Source organism: Patagioenas fasciata, chromosome 6 (genome assembly GCF_037038585.1).
Source record: "Patagioenas fasciata isolate bPatFas1 chromosome 6, bPatFas1.hap1, whole genome shotgun sequence".
Lineage (NCBI taxonomy): Eukaryota > Metazoa > Chordata > Aves > Columbiformes > Columbidae > Patagioenas > Patagioenas fasciata.
Window position 1 is genome coordinate 14,509,212 of NC_092525.1, and position 22,759 is coordinate 14,531,970.

The window sequence follows — 22,759 nt, forward strand, 5'->3', positions numbered from 1 at the left end:
GCTAGGCCTGGGGGCTCCAGGAGGTTGGGAGATCTCCTTGACTGGGTGCATAGGAAGAAACTTTACACAAGCCTGTCTTCAGGCCTTAAAAAGCAGCAGGGAATGTCAAGGCTAAAACCCAGCTGAGGACAGTTGGGGTTTTATAGGCTGCGTGTCAGCCATGGTTTCTCTGCTAGAGGGGACGCCCTTGGAAGTGCTGGAGAGGAGCACGGGGAAGGAGCTGATAGCTCTTGGAACAGGCCAGAGCTTCTAGCCTCTCCCTACTTAAATATTAAACTGGAGCAGCTGCCAAATTCATATCATGTTCATGATTTCTGCCTTTATTTTGGGCCTGAACAGGGTTTGTGTGCCAAGAACTTGATGTGATATTTTCCAGCTGTGTACCAGATGCTCTTAAGTCTTGTCTCTGTCCTTAAACTGTAGCTGCTTCAGAACAGTGTCATTAATCTCATTCTTTCTGGTGGGGATGTAATGTACTGTCAAACAGAGTTCTTGAAGGGGGAAAAAAAGTTTGTCTGTCAGGCATTCCTAGCGAACTTCTGTATTTTCCTTCAAATAAACCATTTATGCAGCAAGACAAGAAACCACCTGGCAAGATTACTCCTAGATTATACCTACACCCTCAAACATCTATCTGAAGGCAAAGAAATTTAGTTAAGCTAATTAGAAACCACAGTACACAAGGATACAACTGATAAAAAGGTCAAAAAGTTAATACTAAGAGCATTTATAAAGAACAAAAAACATACTGGCAAGGCTAGTGGGGGGAAAAGGCTTCAGAAGAGAATTCATGGAGATGATGAAACTAGTGGAAATATGTTTGTTTTTTTCATTGCTAAGGTATTACTAAGAAGAAAAAGTGGTGATATTAATAATGTGAGACAAATATAATTAAATCTCTGGCCCAGATACATGTAGAAAAGAAGCAGTTGTTATTAACACCATTTGTAGATGGAGGATGTAGCAAAGCATCAGGAGCTCCTGAACTGATGGGTGTTGTATCAGGTGTTTAAGGGGGTTTTTCCACAATAAATAACAAAAAAAACCCACCTTAACCCTGTGAAGTACAATCACGGGTTTAATTCTGTTTCTAGATCACGTATTACTGCAAATTTCCTTGGCTAAGCATTAACATAAAATAAACCTTCACCATGCCTGCAACTGGAGCGCCGGTTCCTGGACCAAAACCTAATGGAAGGAAGGAGAGCGGTGCCTTGTGGGCAGGCTCAGCCTGCACAAACCCCTCAGGTAGGGCTGGACTGGAGGCCGTGGGGGCTGTATGTCTGATCTTCGTCCTTCCAGTTTCTCTTTAATGCAGAGGAGCATCCTGCTGTTAAGTTTTGCCTTTATTTAGACAGTTTTAGGGTGTTAATAGCTTCGGATGAAGCTGGCTGCTAGCAATCTGCACGGAGGAAAATGGCCTTAAGGAAATACATGATCTTCAGTGGTCTAGAACATCTCTTAGGGTCTGTGTACCTGACAGTACTGCAGTACTGCAGCCAGTGGTTTATCTAAAAATGGGGTTCAGTGCTTGTGATTTAGATCCTGATTTGGGGTAAGGGAACAGACACTTTGTCACCATTTTTCTCGACCCTGTATTTTATCATTGATTTTGCTTTCTCTTTCATCAGCAGTAGGATGAAAGGAAACAGCTTCAAGTTGTGCCAGGGGAGGTTTAGACTGGATATTAGGAAAAATTTCTTCTTGAAGAGGGCTGTCGGGCATTGGAATAGGCTGCCCAGAGCAGTGGTGGAGTCACCATCCCCAGAGGGATTTAAAAGACATATAGATGAGGTTCTTAGGCACATGGGTTAGTGCTGGTGTTGGGTTAATGGTTGGACTTGATGCAAAATGATTCTATGAATCAATGCTGTTGAAATCATTCTGACATGCTGTTTTCCAGAGATCTCCAAGCTGAGGGGTACCTCAAGGATGCTTGACCCCATCAGGCCAGTTTCTTCCTCCCTGGAGCATAGTTTTGTTCCAGAGGAGGTTTTCCGAAGCCTGACTTGTGCCAGCAGTTCTCTCTACAGCCTAGAGTACTTACAGTCCCCACAAACCACCAAAACCCCAATGGGCTTCAAGGTGAGCACGTTTCCATCTCTTCCCTTTTTCTGTACCGAATCACCTCTTCATTGGGTGTGTGTTTGCTCTCTGGGCAAAAAGGAAAGTTTGCCAGCCTTGTAGAATAAATCTATCTTATATTACTTCACTTCTCTGACTATGCTATTTGATGCAGATCCAAAGAGCTGCCTGCCAGTCTCTGCAAAACGTGCTTGCACCCTGGTGCTGCCGTGAAACCCTTGCCAAGACTATTTTGTCTACACCAGTTTCTGTAGCTCCAGGACAAAAATAATAATGCAGAGCTTGTTTAGACAGCCACCCTTCCCTCTCCCCGCTCCTTGGCACATTTCTCGCTAAGAAGTAACAGCCACATGTGCCTTGTCTGCAGGGCTGCCTGCAAACCGCAGATCGGATTTGGCATTATCCTAATCGTCGGGGCAAGTTGAGACACCTGACAGACCACCCTGTCAGTTTGACGGGTGCTGGAAGGTAAGCAAAGAAGGGATAAGGAACCCAGGGCAATGGAAAGACACTTGAGCTTGGAATGCAGACCCTTGGTCTTTTCCTCTGGTAGGTGACTGTGTTGCTTGATGTGGCTGGATGAATGGACCAGCTGTTTGATCCGAGTTCGGGCTGGAGAGATTTGAGGGAAAGATGTTTTGGGAATAATGAGTTGCTAAATGAGCAAGCCTTGGAACCATCCTTCCAAAGGATGCCAGGCTCACAGGGATGCTCTGTGATCCATGATTAAGAAAAGAAGCTCTTCTGGCTTTAATGGACTTAGCAGGGAGTAGCTTTACACTTCTTAAATAAGCAATGCTTAATGGTGCGAGGAAGTGAAATGCTTTGCTCTATTGGACGTTGGACATGTATGCAATAGGACACTGGCAGCAGATGCAAAAAATCAATGGACAATGCAAGGTTAATCTGCCTAAGAAACATTATCTTGTCTGTATTTTTTGACCCAGGGGAGGGAGTCTTGGGCTGAGGAGAACAAACCCACATGTGGCTCAGGCTGGCAGTGAGAGACTGGTGGGTTGCCTGCGGGATGGGTCAGTGAACAAGCTCTTCCTCTCCATTTCAGGGATGTCTCTTACCTGTGTGATGTTGCAGCTGGCCAAGAAGCCAAGAAAGCAATGGCCAGCAGAAGTGCTTTTGCTGGGAGTCACTGGCACCAGCGAGGGAGCCTTGATACAGTCCCATGTCCTCCTGTGAGTGTTCCTCTGTCCCCTCTTCTGGAAGGAACCAGGAGCACGTCCATGTCATTTATGCTGATTTTTTTGTGCGCTCTCTCTTTTCCATCCCCAGCAAGCAACCCTAGCAGATAGTCTGGTTCCCAAGGAATTTCACATTGTGAAGAACAGGGGAGTTTTGCCCCTGAAGTACTTCGATGAGTGAGTGCTTTGTGCATTACAAGGGCTGGTCCTCAGCTGTTCAGTGCGGGGGAATAAAGTGACAAGAGACCAAGGATACTGCCCAAACACACTTCTCACCATCAGGAAGAGGAGAGTATAAAAGGGAGGTTATGCAAATCCTATGCTAATGACCAGGCTGTAGTGAACCCTGCAGAGCAACATCTCCCTCCATGTCTTTGTCCCCACTGCTTTGGGGTGTCCAACAGAGAATTTGCTGCACACAAGTGCTGCTGCTTGGGGGAGTTCTGGTAGTTGGACATGAATGTAGAAGCTGAAGTACAATTTGATCCCTGGAGGCAACTTTTGGAAGTTGCTACTGTTTGGGGTTTTCTTTCTTTGTTTGTTTTTGAGGGGGGTGATGGTAGTTGGTTTTTGTTTGTCTGGGCTTTTTTAAAAAGTTTTGTTAGTTTCTCTGGTTTTCTCTTAGAATTGCTTTCTGCTGCAAAGCTGGGTGGGCTCTGGGTAGTTCTTATTCTGACTTTATTCTTGTGTAGGCCTGTTAGTATCTTGAGTTTAACCACTCTGGAGTTTTTATTTTGTGTTTGGGATTTTTTTTTTCCCAGGCTGTGAGTTTTGAATTAAACTTACCAAGCCATGTCCAAAAAATGCCACTAAGAGCCCCCTTGGTTTCTCTGGACAACTTACTACGTTTAGAGGAGGTTCTTTCTCATTGTTCAAGGATTAAAATACTCGGATTAGGAGTGAAATCTGCACAATATGTTTGCCAACATGACATAAAAGAACATTATCTTTTTATTTCAATGGTTTCCTGTAATCAGTCTCTGGGTGTGGGTGATGTGGATACATTATGCTTTTCCAGCCCTACCAGTAACTTTTAAACACATTGGTCACTTCTTAACGAAGTACCAGGAGAGAGTGGGATCCTGTAGCTAGTACTGGGAGGATCGCTTTGTGATCAAGTTCTAATGTTTGTGTTTGTTTCAGTAAATACACAACACTGCTCAAAGACCGTGAAAAGAAACTGCGGCTGTTCCCATCCATGTAAGCACTACCCTGCGTGAAGTTGTTGGGGAAAAAAAAAACCCAGCTGTTTGAATTTCAGTTCCTGGGAAAGCATTGTAATATGCTATGCAGAATAATGATGTCTCTCTCTCCGGTCTGTCAGAAAACCTTCTGGGAGGCTAGAGGTGATCCAGCTGATGGAGGCAATGGACAGCATGTTGGAAAAAGCTGGAGTAGACAAGCTAATCAGAGTAACAGGACCTTCACAGGTGGATAACTTGCTTGTACCTGAAAAACTTTCTTGTTTGCAGAAAATAACATCCTGTTTTCCCCAGTGTTTATCTCTGCTGTGCTTAAGGTTCCTGCTAGCAGCCAGTTTCTGCCCAAGCCAGAAAGAAATGCATTTGGCATTATTACTATGGTGGAACGAAGGCATTAGCTGTCTTATATCTTCATTGGGAGACAGGCTGCTGTGTTACAAAATGGGCCATCGGAAACCTTCATACAGCTAAAAAGCAGGTGTCAAAGAACATCCGTACCTTGCTTCATCTTATTTTCTGTTATTCTTGCACAGTGATGGGGAAGGATTTTTGAAAAATATAGAGCGTTGCCATAGCTGGAATTAGCAGAGAACCTTCCATGGTTGTTGACAGGAGGGTAGTCAGGATAGTGCATAACACATTTGAATACAAACCTGTGAATGCATGCAGGATGGCTCTTTCCTTCCCCTTTACACATTTAGTAGTGCTTTGTCCTCAAAGGGAGGCTTTCTTCAGAAGAAATGAGAGATCTGTGCTAATCTCTGTTGTTAAAGGCTGGCCAAGCTTTGTAAGGCTGTGATTTTTCTTGTGTGTTTTTCCAGCTGCATGAAATGCTGGAGCTGATAAAAGCAGAGCAGAACATCTACAACATTGTTTTCCATGAGCTGATTCGTCAGGTCAGCGTGGATTGTGTGGAGAGAGGACAACTGCTTTCGAAGCTCAGGTCATCATTGGCCAGCCCTTAATCCCCCTCTTGATTTATGGCAGAACCCTCTCAGGAGCAGCATTAACTATTGCAGATTGTTCCTTATGTTCATGTCCAGCAAAGCCAGCCTGTCACCATGTAATTGGTGTGGGGTCTGATGCCAGGAGTGACATAGGATTTCCTTGCCTAGTAAACAACCAGGACTAACGAGCCTCTGTTAATAACCTGGAGCTTGAAGTCAGTGGCACTGTCACCACCCTTGAGAGTGTGGCCACCGTATTGGTGTGACATTCAGTGATCACATATAGAATAGCTGGTACTTCCCTCACAGCTGATGTTCCCATGCTCAGATTACCACTATTTTGTAGCAATGGAATTGTTCCAGAGTGTTTGAAATCCCCAGTCCAAACATTCAAGAGTTTGCCTCCTGGGCAGTGAGAGGGAAGGGTCTTCAGATGGCATAAGACAGCTCTGCACTCTTGGGTAAATACCCTTTTCTACTCATTTTACTGCAGGCAGAGATACGTGGATCTCATGGAACGGATTCCTGAACAGATCAAAACCCTCTACAACAAAATGATGGCACAGCGGTTGGTTGACACGCATATTACAGAAGAACTTCTCTATTTTAAGGAATCTGTTGGACAGCTGGCCAGGTTTGAATCCTGCTTGATCCTAAGAAATTATCTCTATGCCCTAGGCTTAGTCCATTGATTTTTGTCCAATTTTTCTAATTTTCCTCCCACAGAAGCATGAAGTGGGTGTTAGGATTTGGAGCAAAGCTACAGGGACCACACTTGAGCCCCCCCTCATACTCTCTCTACACCCTCTTAGTGCCAAATAATGACAAAGCCACCTCTTCTCCTTAGCACACTGGAGGTTTGTTGGTGGGGACTGCAGAAAGGGCTGTCGGAGCAATGTGCATGCGAAAAGGTGCTCAAGACACCTTTCACCCCTACACTGAAATGATGGTGTTGGAGGAAGAGACCCCTGCATTATAGCGTAGGGCCCACCAGGCTGTGTCTGGAAGAGACCTTAGGCTTGGGCTAAGTTGCATTAGGACTGTTCCCTGCTGTTTCAGTGAGCTGTGCGAGGTACAAGAGCATGACCGTGAGATGAGCAAAGAAGCAGAAGAAACTCAGGAGGAGCTGGCTGTGGCCATGGAGGAGGCCGAGGAGAGTGCAAAGTAAGTTGCTTTCTAAGTTGAGGTTGGGAGATTTCTGCAGTGTGCTGGTATCACTCTCTTGGGGTTGTTGGGAAGGAGAGGTGAGGATTGATTTCCTTCTGGGGAAGAGAACTCGGCTGTTTATGACAAATGCCATTATTCTGTGATACGTCCTAAACTCCCCAAAGGTATAGAAAGCTCTTCAAAACTTTTAAAATGTGAAAGTTACATTTGTTGCCCAGATGGTGACATTCCCTTTTCTTCACCCCATATTCACAGCTGGTGAGCTCTTCGTAGTCTAGCAGAGCCTGCAGCTCTGAACTTCTCAGGGCCTGTGGATGTCCTCAGGTACCTAAGAAATGGAGGATTTAGGTGGCTGATATCAGAGCTGTGGTGAGTGCTTAGGCATTCACTTATTGTATTCATTTTAATCAGAAACTTACAATGAAAATAACAGAAAGGTGTTGTAGGGGCTCAGGTAAAAGGAGCTGTGAATTTACAGGCTGTGTGGAAAGTAACTGAGGAAGGAAGGGAGAAGAGGAGATGACTTAGAAAAGCTTTAGTAATTGGGAGAAAGACACTAAACATGAATGAGAAACACGTATGCACATATTTCCTGGTCTTTCCCATCTTCTAGCCTTTTGGAAGAGTATCGGGAGTTATACGAGTTACAGAGACGACGACTGGAACAGCAAATTCTGCTGCTAGCCCAAGAGAGAGACATCTGGATCTCAGCTGCCTGTGACCTGGCTATGAAGGTAGGTGCAGGACATCAGTCACACCTTGCAAGCTATAAGCCATCGTTGCTAGCCGTCTTGTTCCAAGGACAGATTTCATCCCAAAGAACATTTTCATTCAATGTGATTGGGTAGTAATACATCTCATACCTGCCCTGACATAATAAATATGCTGAGCTCTCTTGTATTCCATGGGTACGTTTTTCGAACAGAAACAGTTAATTCGCATAGCACTTTTGGTATGGATCTCCAGACTCTGTGCAGGAAGAAATTCTATGAAACTAGTATTTCCATTCAGAGATAGGAAACTTCTTAGTCAAACCCATTCCTCATAATTTACAGTATCATAGCCAGATTACTTACACTTCCTCACAAGATATCATTCTTGGTTCATTCTGTGCTTCCTTGTTTGTGTGTCTGCGTTGTTTGTGATCTCCTACTTTATCCCATTTAAATTTAACATCTATTAGCAGAACTTCTGGGCCTGTCTGGGACATCAGAGATTTAATTAAGAGGAAAGGGGACTCAGCCACTTCATGTTCATTTCATTTATGCTAAAGCTCCCCTGTTACTGTCAGATGCCTTTCCTCTCAGAAGAAAACAGGCAGATGATGTTTCTTTCAGATAATAGACAGAAACCAGTTCACGTTGGTTCGCAGGCTCCATGTTAGTGGAAGAACACTGACCAACATTCTCAAGCATTTCATGGTCCTCGTGGCCTCAAAGGTAGGGCCTGTCTGTGATGGGTACCTGTTTAAATTGTGTCTATGTGGGGTATATGTAGCTCTATGGCTGTTATTTGAACTTGCGAGTCTTGGTCTAGTTTCAAGCAAACATTGAAATTTGAATGAGTTCACTCTGCTTTTCTGTCTTTATTCCAAGTCTCCTTTTCCCGATCTCAACTCTCTGTTGCCCCTATTTCTTTGTGACTTTCTTCCCTCTCCCCATACCTTCTCCATAAAACCAAACCAGATCCAGGCTAGTGTAATTCTGGCCTCATAGGTATGGGGCTACACGGTATCTCAATAGCATAAGCATCAAGGAGTCAAGAACTCAGTTCTGGCATGCGTGGGGAGGGTCTGCCACCCTACCCCCCTCTCAAGTGGTATATGAGGGCTGGGCTGTGGAATTACAGACATTTCCCAGATCTCCAATACGTGCGTATCTCAAAACAGCTAGAGCAAAGGGAGAACTCCTCCAGCTCAGATCAAAACAATTGCGACAACCATCCATTTCCCCACCTTCTTGCCTGCAGGACACAAGAGACATGGCTGATCTGCAGGAAGAGATTGATCAGTTCAGGGAGAGGGTGGTTCGCATTGAAGCAGAAATGGAGTTTTCCGAGGAGTCCAGCCAGGGAAAATTGCAAATCGCCTGTGGCAGCCTCAACAAGTGGCTTCAGTACTTCCATCACAGTGACCCGTGAGTGGCCCAAAGGGACTGGGGGTGCCAGTTGGAACCCCAACCTTTGCCTCACGACAGTAGGTCTCACTGGCCACGTGCAAAGAGTGCACCAACTCTCGGGTGTGGTGAGATCTGGTGCAATCTGCACATCCCTCACTGCTCGACTTTTCTGCTCCACGCACGTATTTTGATAATCACATCTCTAATGGTAACACTGAAGGTGGGTTTGGGGTTGAACTCGCTGGAGCAAGGCTGGTGCCTTCCTGCTGTGAGCCAGAGTGTCCTTTGTGCAGCTGTAATTGCTGTAACAGAATTCTTCTGTTTAGTTTTTCATTTTAACTTGAATGCACACACATTAATGCTTCAATAGAACATTCAGTTCTGTCATGTACAAACACAAAATGAGACTCGGAGACATGAGGTTTCAAATCCAAAGTAATTTTGTATGTTAAGGTGATTATATTTTGCAAGCTTTTTGTTAATTCATTGTGATATGTTAAATAAAACAAAGCCTAAATGCAAGTAAAAAATACAAAAAATTCACCCAGTATGTACATTGACAAGAGACATCACTTTATAGGTTTCAATCACAGAGTTGTTAACGCCTGAATTTTCAATATGTGCTTGAGCCTGATTTTCATCCTTGCTGGGAGTATGTATTTTCTTAACTGACACACAGTGTTTGTGTTATTTTGAGTGAGAGAACAAAAATCTCTGGTTGAGTAGGGCCTGGTGCTTTTTAATTCTCTTTCAATTTACAGTTTGTGTCACAAACTTCATATGCATAGAATATATCTTGACTCTTGATTTTACACTGGCTACTAAAGGAGTTTTTTCTCTCAGCTCTCATCCCTTCTTTCCCTCTACTTTAGCTCCTCTCCGATGAATGAAAAGCTACTGGATGAAATCCTACAAGATATCAAGAACTTGATGAATGTAAGATTTGGGAGGGGTCAGACATATTATGGAGTGGTATCTGGTCAGCAAATTACCATGTATTAGCTGAGCCCCAGTGTGCATCTGTGCCCATCACAGATGTGAACAAAAACACATCAGCATAAACTTAGCTTAAGCTAAGGGTCTACACATGAGAAGTTATAATTGGCAATACCATGGTTCAACCAGCGCATTAAACTTAGTTGTGCATTTGACAGCTCTGGTGACCGATAAATGATATTAATCTAGAGAAGCACTGAGCATTGTCACCAATAAGTTTCCAATTTATTATGCTTTTTACTCACTGTGACATCTTTACGCTCATGGATTCCTCACACTTCTCTTACTTGATTTCCATCACCTTTCTGCTGCAGCCAAGGGGTGGTCCAACTTTTGGGGGCACGACAAGCTTACTGCTTTTCTTTCAGATGCTGGAAGAAGATCTAGAGCAGTTCAAAGGGGAGGTCTACCTAAGAAGGACTGAAAGTCTGAGGAGCGCTGTCAGGCTGCAGGAGCACTGGGCAGGGCTGGGACAAACGCTGCTGAATCGACATAAGGACTCTACTGGAGCGTTGTCTCCACAGCACACTGCCCTGGAAGAAATAACCCAAATGACATGTGAACTCTACCGGCAATACAATATAAGGATAAGTGGGAATAATGGTAAGGAATGACTCATTTTGCAGTTTGGCCTTTCCTTGAGAATGCCCTGGAAGTAGTGTGTAATAAAGGACACAATCTATACTGGCTCTTTCCAACGCTAAAGTTTGACCCCCAGATATGTGCTGAGAATCACGAGAATTCAAGGGGCAAACTCCAATTAGCTTTCAGTCACACGTAGGAGGAATACCTGAAATTTCAAATGTGATGCAGTGCAAAGAACATGCAATGCAGATACAACACGGGGAAGCTGTGTGCAGAGGGAGCGTGGGCGGTATGTGATTTTGTAGGTAATGCATGGAAAAGAAAATAAATGTAAAAGGGAAGAATGGATATTTAAAATGTAAAGTAAAACATCACTTTGGAAATCATTAATCAGGTAACACTGTCTCAGAGGGTAATACTTTTTTTTATTGCTTTATCATGTATACAAAGGTATCTTCATCAAGATATTGAATTATCTTCATAATAAAGTAGGTAAATAAATGTGGGTTTTGCTGATACGAAGTTATGTCCTGTGTAAGATAACAAATATGTTGAGTAATTTGCGACTAAAATTCTCAACCTTTGCCTCTGCAAGACCTTGACTCATTCCAGAATTGTTTCATCTCTGGTTTTTTAATCAGCTTATTACCTTTTAGCAGGCTAAAACTAAACTGAACATGTGCTGTCAGGAATTGCTGCTCATGTCTGCTAAGCTGCTTCACATACTGTCATCTTATTATTTCATTCAGGGTTATCCTTGTGCTTTTCCCTACATTATCTTATGCTATATGTTATATTTCAGCCTACTAAAAAGCTGAGGTAGAATGATAAGTCTGTCCACCCTAAGAGACAGGTAAAGGAATTAAATATTCCCAGTAGCTCTCATTAGAAAGTGATAGAAAGAAGGAAGAATGGGATCATAATTGGTCAGACACCAGCATGGCAAAAAGTTAACAGCAGGTTGTCAGAAGCCTAAATCTGTGATCTGAGCAAAGGGCTTGGACAACACAGACATCTGCTGCAAACCTCCTTCAGCCAGGAAAGTCCCCAAAAAGGGATCTTAGCTTATTCTAACAAAAGCTTTGGGAACTGAACTACAGGAAAGGTATTCTCTTGATCCACACAAGGCAGTGTGTTTTGAATGGCTTGGATTCATTTTTGCATTGTAATGCAATGGCCTTTCAGTAAAAAAGACAAGATATCCCTTCTCTTTACATTGCATCTCTGGTAAGAAACAGTGAAAATGAAAGAGATTACAAAGAACAGGTAAGAGACAACATACACAACATGGTAATTTTGCCCTGCAAGGCAATGGAACTCAGTTACTTGAAGTATTTCTCAGTTACCTGAAGTATTTATTATCTTCTAGGATCTCATTACCTGATCTCAAGCAGTATATGCCAGAAATACAAAGGGTTTGGTATTTGTTGACAACGATTAGAGATGCAGAGAGAACAATGAGTTATGAGATTGTTTTAGACAGGAGATATAAGAGAGGACTTACATTAAATTTATGAGGTTTGGCTTAAGGTGTTTGCTTTTATTCAGTCTTCGCTTTTATTCAGTCTTCCTTGATCACTTCTCAGAGCTTTCACAGCGTACCTTACCTTTTTTTGTGAGAATAAGATTGTTGTCTGGACATCCAAACACTGCTTCATTGCGCTTTTCCCAGTCCAGAGCAGAGACGTTAACCAGTTCTACCCCACAGCTGTACAGTGGGCAAACCAAGTCATGCATCAAAATAATTGAAATATTAAAAAAATTCTCATTACCTTCACATGCATAATGTGCCATCCTTGCTACTAGATGTCATGGAGGCCAGGACCTAACCAGGATTTAAAGAAAGCTTAAACATTGGATAGCAAGAGCAAACATCGTTACATTTCAAGCATATTCCGCCATAGCCAGGGAATATCCATCAGCGTGTGCCAGATGAGTGAATGAACAAGCAATTTACTACCTTGTCCAGGCACTTTTGCACATCCTAGCACACTGTATCACCTGCATCTTTGAAGAATCAGGTTGTAACTGCAAAACTGGTTGAAAAAGTGATACATTAAGCCTTTATGCAATGAAGGAGCCAAGTCTGCCAAGACAAGAAAGTAAGCCAGGGCTTCAAATCAAGCCTGTTTTATTTCAGTTTGCTGTGAATTCAGTGCTTACTTAACAGCTCATTCTTAGTCCTAAGCATAGCCAGTTCCCACATAGGCTGTTCATTGCCCCTTGGCATCCCTCTTTGAATCCAGCTTCATTTTTGTTGACTGCAAGTATTGCAATTAAAGGTTTGTATTTTCTTCCTCCACAGGCACAATTAAGTTTTTGACAGCTTTGCTGAAAAGTATGGAAGATTGGTTATTCAAAGTGCAAAAGCTGAAGAGAGGCTCTGGCACCAATGAAACAGAGCTGCAGGTGTTTTATCGCAAAATTCCTGCGTGGCTGGCCCAGATGGATGCAGCGATGAGCTGTATAGGCTCCAGCCAGCTGCATCAAGCTGGGAGCAATGAGAAACCACATTTCCCGTAAGGACGGAGGTGTTAATTGTGTCTGTGCTGGCCTTGTACATTAAATTACACTTGTAAGGAAAGAGAAATATTCTTTTGTGGGGATCCTGGTGCAGGAAACTGGCAGTGGGATAAATGTGATCAGCTGAAGTGTTAAAATGATTGGCAACTGCCTTTCTTTTGCTTTGATTTGACAATTTCTGTGGAAACAGTTGGTGGCTTCAGTATCGCTCCTGGAACATCACTGTCTCCCTCAGAACTGCCACCTGCTCTGGAAATCTTGACGTTTGAAGGAAAAACAGAATATATGATTCATTTACATTCAGGTTTGTGGAGGCATATTCCTCCTCATGGTGCTCCATTGTCCTTGGTAAATATCATCAGGAAATAAATTATTTGCAGAGCATGGGCATAACATATATTAAGAGATTACTTGCAAATGACAAATTTGCCCGCAACTATAGCATTAACAAAGATGCCTGCGTCATGTTTCCAGCATATGGTGTTCTAAAATACGTTGTTTTCCTTGAGTTTGGCAGCAAACTGTGTCTTTTAGGCAGAAGATCCTTGGGTCTGGTGCACTAGAGTTCACTTTGTTTCTGGATTTGTGTGTGTGTTGGTTTTGTTTTGTTTTTTTTTTTAGGGTGGTACCTAGAGATTTTTTTAAGATGATTCAGCAATGGGTTCTGTCTCTGAATACTGAGGTTGAGAAGAAAGTCACGTATCTTACTGAAAGAGTAAGTACAAGCCTGAAAGTGCTGGGGATAAGAGCACTATGTGTAGTATTCAGCTTTTCCTTTCATTTCCAACTGGCCAGAGTTGCAGTTGAGTAATGCTCGTGTCTCCTTTGACACCTACTTTCCTGTTTGAGTTTGGCTGGGAAACAAAAGACACAACTAAAGGAGCAGAGGAGAACACCTCTAAAAATAGCTGAGAGTTCTCCTATACAGTACATGAGCATAATTCATTGTTTCATCTTCAGCAAGCATTTCCCCTGGAATAACATCGATATTTCCTGTTCAGAGAGCTGCTGTGGCTGCTGGCTTTCCGTGGTTTTTCTTCTCTCTCCCAGGATTGCAGACCAGAAGCTCTCACTATGCATTTTTAAAATGTTCTGTAAGTGTAGTGTGTGATTTTTTTTGTTTGCTGAATTCTGGAAAAGAGAAAGCGCCACGTGGCTGATAAGCAGCGTATGATCCTAAACAAGAATTAGGAGAAGGACAGATCTGTGATAGGAAAATATGTGTTTGTAATGGGAATGAACATGTGAGAAAAAATGGTAAAAACGAATGTTTCTGTCATTAGGTCAGTTTGCAACTGGAATTATGTAGAACGTTGACTTATGTGAAATGCACTGACTTGAGACTCCTTGGCAAGACCATTTATTTATTACTGGTTTAGATTTGCTCTGATGTTTTGCACAGGTGACAGAACTGCACCACAACCTGACCATGTGGCTGGTGAATTTGCTGAAATACCTGGCAGCGGATCGCTTGTCCTGGGAGTGTCCCCCACGACAAAAGTCAGACACTGAGATGGATGAGGAGCTCAGACTTCTGAGGGTTAATAAGCTGCAGCATGAAGCTGAAGAGCTGGTTGCAGAGATGTGCAGACACTCTGGTTCTATAGTCAGGTATCAGCAGAAGTTTTCAATTTAATTCAAGGGGATTTTCTAAAAAAAAAAAAAAGTGTGATATGCCAAGAGATTGACCATGGTGAGAGATTGCACCAATTTGTTTGTCCTTGGATCTTTTCCCAGGTCTTAAATCACAGAGTCATAGAACAGTTTGGGTTGGAAGGGATCTTCAAAGCTCCCCCAGTGCCACCCCTGCCATGAGCAGGGACATCTTCACCAGCTCAGCTTGCTCAGAGCCCCGTCCAGCCTGGCCTGGGATGTCTCCAGGGATGGGGCATCCACCACCTCTCTGGCCAACCTGGGACAGGCTCTCACCACCCTCAGTGTAACAAATTTCTTCCTCGTGTCTGGCCTGAATCTCCCCTCTTGTAGTTTAAAACCATCACCCCTTCTCCTATTGCAACAGACTCTGTTAAAAAGTTTGTCCCCATCTTTCTTATTGGTCCCTTTTAAGTATGGCAAGACTGCAATAAGGTCTCCCTGGAGTCTTCTCCAGCTGAACACCCCAACTCTCTCAGCCTGTCCTCCCAGCGGAGCTGTTCCAGCCTCAGATCATTTCTGTGGCTGCTCTGGCCCCTATCCAACAGGTCCATGTCTGTCCTGTACCAAGAAGCTTAATAAGATAGGAACACCTAAAAGAAATGGCAGCGCCTGCTCTATATCTAGTACAGCTACAAAACATGCATGGGTTCTGCCAACACTTCTGAGGGTGACCTTGAGGATGTAGAGGCAGCAAGTCTGCAGTCCAGGTCACCTGGAGAAAAGCCTCTGGCTGATTCAGGGTCTGTGCTCACACGTCCTCTGTGGGTTAGTACAACACTGGCACAGGCGAAATGCCCGGGAGGTTACTGTGTGAGTGGAGCCGGTGAGGATTGCTTCTCTGGAGACTTCTCTAGTGCAGAGGTCTACAGATGTCTCCTGTGCCTTGCTGACAGCAGCAGGCTCCTGACTGAAGGAAATAAAGCATTTGCAGGCATTCCTGCAGGACTGATGACATTCTGCATCTTTGCAGCTGCTGCCGTGACGTTGTTGATGCAATCGTACGAAAGAAACGGGCCGAGATGGATTCAGAAGCTGATTTTGAGCTGAAGGAGCTGAATAAGATCAAGGTAAAAGGTGCCTGTGTTTACAGCTCTCTAGATCTGGGGTAGATGGGACTGCATCTGCTTTGTAAAAGGCAGAGGAAAATACATGTGAGGGTTTCAAGAAGAAGGACTCCTGCTACTCTAGTGGATTACCCTGGTTCCCCAGGTTTCCTGCTGACTCCACAATCCTGGAAACCATGATAAACCTGGATCAGGTCATCTTCAGTTTCAGTATTTTTCTTACCCTGTTTCAGGGTACATATATAAGGGCTCTCCTGTGATATTTTATTTCATATGGGTGGCAGTAAATTTATCTCTGGTTTAAAGCTTGTCAGAACCATGTACATCCCGATTTGAGTGTACTTAGGAGTTCCTGGAGGTACTTGGTGCAATATACTTTTATACAGATGCCGTCGAAAGTTTTTGTAGTCAACTAGCCTACCTGCCATCTTCTTATTCTACACTTTCGTGTAAAGCTCTTAATTGCTACCACTGACATCACCAGTGTTTAGCTGAGGTTTGCCTGTGCAAATGTAAGAGGTGAACCCTTCCTGAAACCCAGGTCTTCCTTCAGCACAGGGCAAATGGTCTTGCTCCAAGGAATGTAAGAAACTGCTCTGCAGGGATTGAAAATACTTGTTCTTCTGTTCTGTGTTACCTCAGCAAGTGAAAAATTAACCCCTGGGATTTATGCTCATTTCTCCTCACATGGGCTGGGACAGCAGCTGTAACAGGGATGTTCTGCACTGGCCTGAGGAGGAGCTTGTTGAAGGAATTAATTGGTGGGAGTGATTAGCCACTGACAGATGCCATGTCTGAAAGCCTGGAGAAATGTCTTCTTTTTCCTTTGTAGGTTGAGGATGGAAGGGTCCAGATAGGTGCCTGGAACAGTCAAAGACAGAAAAGTAGAGTTATTAAACTGTCTGGATGAATATGAGAATGCTATTTTGTCTGCTCAATAATCCCTGAATAATTATTTTCTGTTATGTGTTCCTAGGCTGAGTGCTGCAATTGGATTCAAGCATGTAGTCTTCTCCTTTCAAAGATCAAAGGCACTCATATCTCCCTTCTACATTTAGAAGACCTGAGAAACCTCTTTGGATCAGAGGAAGAACTGAGAGATCTCTTTGGATCGGAGGAAGGACAGAGGAACCTCTTTGGATCGGAGGTATATATAAACTGCATTTGCTGTTCTATGTTCAACCAGTTGGAATGAAGATCTGCTTCAAAACTTTTCCTTAGGAAGCGTCGACTGTTCCCTTTGAGGGAAAGTTTAGCAAGGGGACCTGCACGCACTCAGAGCCGCAGCTAGAGCTGAGGTGTTATGGTTATAAATTGGTTAAAAACCACAGTGCTTCCTGGGAGGGCAGGTCTGAGGCAAAACAAGAGCTTCCGTGGAGTTAGATTTTATCCCACTGGTAGATCAGCTCCCCATGGTGAGGGATAGCTCATGCTTCACCCCTTGGGGTGGCCTCTGGCTGGAATGGTGGTGGTTGCCTTGCCCAGGAGATTGAGCTGGACCTCTAGTTTAATTCCTTATGTGGCTAGATGGATGTCTGACACTGCTTGTGACAATTAGATGTGTTTTATAGATGGTTGGCTTGTCATTGGCCTAGTTTAATATGAAACAGGCTAAATTCAAATAATGAGGAAATGGGTTTAGATTTATTGTCTTGAACAGTTTGTTTGCATCAGTTCTGAACTCAATGCCCAAGTAAAGTGACGTTGTTCATGACTTTGTGTACGGTCAGTGCTATAGTTCATGTGCTTCCTCTCTTTTTCTCTGTGCCATGGCCTATACAAAGCAGGTGTGCTGCAGGGGGTCCTGCCTGTGTAACATTCAGTAATTAGTATATTCCTTTGTGATTTGAAATATATTCCTACTCAGGATCTCCTAGGTGGCTGGAGTCCAAGTCTAAATATGTGCAAGAGAAAGTCAGAGATCAGTTCACTTTGCCTCGGTTATTTGGATGGACAAAGAGGGCACGCTACTAACCCCATCCTTATGGTGCCTTACAGGATTTGCAGCTGAATCTTAAGCTTAAGGACACTCTCATTTCCTCAACTCAGGAAGAACTTGACGCTGAAGATGCCATAACAGAGGAAGAAACATCAGAAGTAAAAGAGGAAACTGCTGTTTTGCAGGTGACTGTAGTAGCTGCAATATGCTACTTTCCAGCAGGGCATTTTTATTTATTGCTCAGTGTATGCAATGTGAAACGTGGCTTTACAGCTGCCTCAAATGCCACTAGGCTGGTGGTATCTCCAATTTCTTGTTCTTTTTCTCCCTCAGCAGCAGCCAGCTGCTGGTGCAGATTCTCTGACTGGTAACAATGAAGCTACTACAGACATGATCAGATATGTCGGACATGACTCCAACGTCCATGTGAAGTCTCTGAAGTCAGACATAGTTTCGGTTACACGGGTAAGCGTCTCCGCTGCACCAATGACTTAGCCTGTTGGCAGAGATTTGGAGCTGGGTTTTAGCTGTCTGCACAGACTCTGTTATTTGACCTTTAATGCTTGTGCCAGACCTGTTAGGGCAGTGCAAGGTGTTGGTGTTCTCTCCGATTTCTCTTTTCTTGCAATTTTATATAATCATTAGAACAGTTGTCACAGCTGTAATTTGTCCTCTTGACCTATTCATTAGTGCCACAGTGCAGAACTTCTGTGGGACCAATGACAGGTGATGTGTGTAGTGTGAACCAGGACTATCTGCAGAGACTGGGATGGTGAAAACACTTTGGTGCTGAGCACATGGAAGGAGTTGAAGAGGGTTCAGAGATTCAGGGAGATCACAGAACAGCAGGGAAGCAAGAAGTTCAGGTTTTTCTGCCTCTTAGGTCCTTGTTTTCTCCACTTGCCTTTGGGATAGTGCTTTTTGCTAAGTGTGCTCTTCAGAGGCCATAGACTTGCCTTTTGCAGTCATTCCCTGGGCGATCTGTTATCCAGAGTGGAGCCCAGAGGTGCAGGAATTGTGGAGATTTAGCAAACTGTCCCTGGATGGTCCCACTCCTTCAGTGTGCTGCATTGCTGAATATGTCTTGTCCCTCATGCTTGAGAACTGCGCAGCTAGTTCAGGGTGACATTGGGAGACACAGGAGGGTTTCTGGATGGTCTTTGGTTTGCTTCACAGAATTGAATCCCTGGAAACCACAGTTACCTTCCAAAGCTTCGAGTACGAGCCTTTCAACAGTTACCTTTACAGAAAAACCCTGGTTGTCTTCTTCGGATGAAGAAAACTGACTTATGCCTTGTGGGCCCTGTGAGGAGCTGCCTCTTTCTGTTCTCTGAATATTGTTTTGTTGTGTTTTGTTTATTTTTTTCCCACTCCTGGTCAGGCTACAGCCAGCTCCAACCTCTGTAATCCAGTGAATGCATCAGCAACCCAAGACCACGAGCTAGTGAGACTTTCATGTCTGCGTCAGAAAAGCATTTTAGTCTATTTTTAATGCCGGGATCAGCTCGGTGTCTGAACTAGCCTCTGGTTTTACATGTTTTGCTGATATGGAGCTTGTGACTGCACACTGAGACATGCTGCATTGCTGGTTTCATGTTTACTTACAGAATGTTTTGCTTTTCCAACCAGAGGGAGATGACTGCCTCCAAGCCCTCGACTCCCTTTTCTCAGAAAGAGTTTGAAGCCCTGGCAATGCTGGAACATCTGCAAGCGCAAGTCCTGTGAGTACTGGTGGCTGGAGCATGAGCTGGGCTGGGTTTCATCGCAGGGAAGTTCTGCTGTTCTGTTCCCTGATAAGGTTCTGCTTCATCCAGTGTCTGTTGGCTTAATTTTGCATTTCTTTCCATTCTGATTGTCTTGAGCCATTGACTGTGATTTATATTAGCTGAAGACATGACCAATGTCGGCTCTCCCTCATCTACGTGCAGCTTTTCCATTTTGTGTACTCATGAGGTATGTTGCAGAGGTACCCATTATGGTTTTTTGCGAGGTTTCTTAATACTTCAGGTCCTGGTGGCACTTTCAAGGTGCTGTGTGAACACAGCTGAGCACTTCCAGGGCCTGCTAGTGCCCAGGAACTTGGCAGGTTCAGCCATGCAATGTGGTGCCTACGTGGGGGGAACACAATGAAGGGACACCCAACCGACTCCGTGCAGAACCACATTAAGGTTTGGGTTTGGTAATGACTTCTATGCTTAAACAGGCTTGGGCACCCTGAATTGCATTCACTCATACTTCTTGTTTTGTCTGTGAGCTTGTATCATCCAGGGTAAGTCCATCTCATTAACCTTGCTAACAGAATTGCCTGCACTCTGTATTTATCCTTGCACAATGAAGATCAGCATCTTACCCTTTGCTGGCAAACACTGAGCTTTAAAATTAATTCAATTTGCAAGGTTTAAATAGACGTGACATTAAGTCCTTTATAGATCTTTTAACAATGCCCTTCTCTGAAACCATAAATGTGCTTCATAGAATCTGTCAATCCTACTGAATGTTTCAGCTTTCTAAATCTTTCTTGTAGGTATCCTGCCAGCAACTGCTTAGATTTCAGGTTTCAGCATTATTTTTGCTTCTGTGTTCTAGGGAAAGAGAGATCCGTGCTCAGAATGCAGAGGAGAGATCTGAAGATCTTGAAAAGAAGCTGGAAGAAGCTCTGCAGAGAATCAAAGATCTAGAGATTGAGCTAGCGAAGGAGGGGGAAGTCATCCCAGAAGCAATACATGAAGAAGAGCAAGGTCAGGAGAATCAATACTCTGAACCCTCTCCTAGACTCTGAGAGGGGAAAAAAACCTTAGAGGACACCTCATTCGTCTCTCATCTAGTGCATGACCCTCTCCTGGGCAGATTCTAGGGTTTTGTCTGGACTCTGTCAGAGCCCAAGCAAGGAGGCTTTTACCATGACTCTAGATGGGACAGAAATAACTGCTGAACGTGGTCTGTTTTTAAAATAATTTTGATTTTGACATCTAACACAGGGTCTATATCTAGGAGGTCAGTGTAATTGGCTTCATCTTCCTTGTAAGAGGAAAAGGACAAAGAACAGGAAATAAAATGTTTTGCCTTAGTCTTTCAGTATATCCTACCTCTTTGGCATCAAAGTGGGAGGAGAAGCTAATCTGTTTGTTAAGAATGTGATACCTGGGGCACAACTTTACTCTGTGGTATTTTTAATGGCTTTGGTTTGTTGTTTTTATTTCAGAAGAATGTATCCAAGAAAGTGTCTCAGAAGTCAAGACCTGCTCATCTCCCAAAGCTTCTACCTCTGGCCAGTCCAAGAAATCAAAAAAAAAGCAAACATTAAAGAAGAGCAAAACCTGAGTAGTTTCTTGGTGCCCATTCATAGTAGCATCTCACCCCCAATCTGCTGCCTTACTTCTCATCCACTACCCCAAAATCTCTGTGCCATGTCAGCATTTACACTGTTCTACTAGCTGGTTCTGCTGCTTCCACATGTCTTGCTTGTCCTCTACCTCCTCCCACAGTTCTACTATCTTTACTTTTCCTCGTAATACCATTGCTACCTTAACTTGCTCCTACCCACATCTCTCCTGCCTGTGCACCCTCATCCCCTGCCCTTGCCCTGTGCTTGCCTCCTCTTTGTGTTTATCAGTCTCTTCTTGTTACTGTCTCATTCAGCCTCATCCCTGTTGGACTATGCAAATAAAAGTCATTTGCACCTTTTTCCTCTCATATAAAGTGTTGGGTTTCTTTTCTTCTCAGTGCCAGCATGGCCTGGTTGTGTATCTGATTATGGGTACCTCCTTCACCCTCTGGACTTTCAGATGACTACTAGACTGGTAAGGAAGAAATTGTACAGAATTGTACAGGCAAATTTTTGTTTCTATTTGAATCTTCTTTTGAAGGTATAATCCTTCTTTCAGAAAGTATGAAGCAGCCTGATGCTGTGCATGATGTGGATTACTTTCTCAAATTGCTGCCACAGGAGAGCTGCCCGCAAACAAGGTCACAAAATCAGACTTCAGATGATGCCAGCTTGCCATCTTGGTGCACTGGACTGGCATTTAAAATGCATCCTACATCTCCCCATGATTTCTGTGTTTGACCCCCTGGCTCTGCATTACAGTAACCCCTACAGGCTCAATAGCGAGTTGGCTACCCAAGACTGTGTCAGGTCCCCAACCCAAGGCAGTCTGTGGTTACAGAGCTCTGCAAGGCCAGTGGAACTGCCCAAGTTCAGTGTCACTCTGCAGCTGGATCCACTCTTGGCTCAGAAGAGCAGGCAGTGAAATGATCAGGAATCACATCAGCTCAGACAGCCCTTGCCAGCTCCCCCAGAGTACATACTGTTTTGGAAACATCATATATCACTAATCCTGAACTACATTTTTAAATTGTTTTCCTTCTGCAAGGTTTTTTGAATGTAATTTCTCCTGAAGGTAAAATGACAAGTTTCTGCCAGCTCTGTATATGTAAAAGACAGAAGATCCTGCTGGAGCAAGGTGTATTCTCTGGAACTGAGGATGCTCTTAGCTATCATTTGCCTTTTCTGTAACTGCAGAAAAGTTACATGTTTGAAAAAACTATGCCTGACTTGTGCAGGTATGGGTGCAAATAGGTTAATGTGTGTGCCCTGGTGCAGTGCTGTGTGTCTCTTGACAGTTGTTTTTCAGGCAGTGTCATTCCTTTGAGACATTATCTGTAGAGGTGTTAGTCCTTGATGTGCCAAGGATGGATCATTTTACACAGAGTTAGAAATGCAGCCAGAGAGCTGACCAGAGAAGGGATCATCTGCAGCTCACTCCATGTAGTATTTTCACCCTTTAGCACTAGGCTGGGAAACAGGTGCCTATTCCAGCAGCATGAGAAAATAACCAGAACCAGCCTTAGAGAAGTAACTACACAGCTCATGTTCACCAGTGGAAGATCACAGAGCTGTTCCGCTTCCCAGAGCTAGTTTTCCATGAGTGGATCACTCCTGAGATCTGTTACAGACACACAAGCAGGAGCCACAACCATCCTGCAGCCCTCTCTGCAGGGGCAGAAGGATTTGGATGGATGTCAAGTTACACCTGGAGCTTGAGTGATTCTCCAATAATTTCACAGGTGGGTGTTTCCCATTTCCCAGGACAGTTTGCTGCATGTCCTTGCTGTTAAAAGGCTTGCAAATACTTGTGGAGCACTGAGTGTTCAGAAAGGGACTCCAGGGAGCTGAAGGGGCTGATTAAATACAGAATATGTGGTACTTAGTACAAGTGGGATCCTTGTCCTTTTGCAGCAGTATTAAGCCAGTACCTGCATGCCATCCTTGTGACACAGCT

At 43.9% G+C, this 22,759-nt stretch overlaps 1 protein-coding gene across 1 annotated transcript; it reads left to right on the top strand.

Annotated features, from left to right (window-relative positions):
* The first annotated feature begins 1,151 nt into the window (after nucleotides 1-1,151).
* On the top strand, nucleotides 1,152-21,897 carry AXDND1 (axonemal dynein light chain domain containing 1). The gene is made up of 25 exons (XM_065842683.2): nucleotides 1,152-1,248; nucleotides 1,904-2,085; nucleotides 2,453-2,553; nucleotides 3,149-3,275; nucleotides 3,373-3,458; nucleotides 4,425-4,481; nucleotides 4,606-4,711; nucleotides 5,305-5,426; nucleotides 5,924-6,064; nucleotides 6,490-6,594; nucleotides 7,211-7,331; nucleotides 7,935-8,036; nucleotides 8,566-8,732; nucleotides 9,587-9,650; nucleotides 10,079-10,313; nucleotides 12,601-12,814; nucleotides 13,440-13,533; nucleotides 14,221-14,429; nucleotides 15,445-15,541; nucleotides 16,515-16,685; nucleotides 17,537-17,662; nucleotides 17,814-17,942; nucleotides 19,107-19,198; nucleotides 20,064-20,215; nucleotides 20,680-21,897. The coding sequence occupies exons 1-25, from the start codon at nucleotides 1,152-1,154 to the stop codon at nucleotides 20,796-20,798; spliced, it is 3,216 nt and encodes a 1,071-aa protein (XP_065698755.2). The 3' UTR covers nucleotides 20,799-21,897.
* The last annotated feature ends 862 nt before the right edge of the window (nucleotides 21,898-22,759 follow it).

Coding starts and splice junctions, on each gene's coding strand:
- AXDND1 (XM_065842683.2), top strand. CDS start 1,152: ATGCCTGCAACTGGAGCGCCGGTTCCTGGACCAAAACCTAATGGAAGG. Junction 6,065..6,489: donor TCTGTTGGACAGCTGGCCAG/GTTTGAATCCTG, acceptor CTGCTGTTTCAG/TGAGCTGTGCGAGGTACAAG. Junction 14,430..15,444: donor CACTCTGGTTCTATAGTCAG/GTATCAGCAGAA, acceptor GCATCTTTGCAG/CTGCTGCCGTGACGTTGTTG.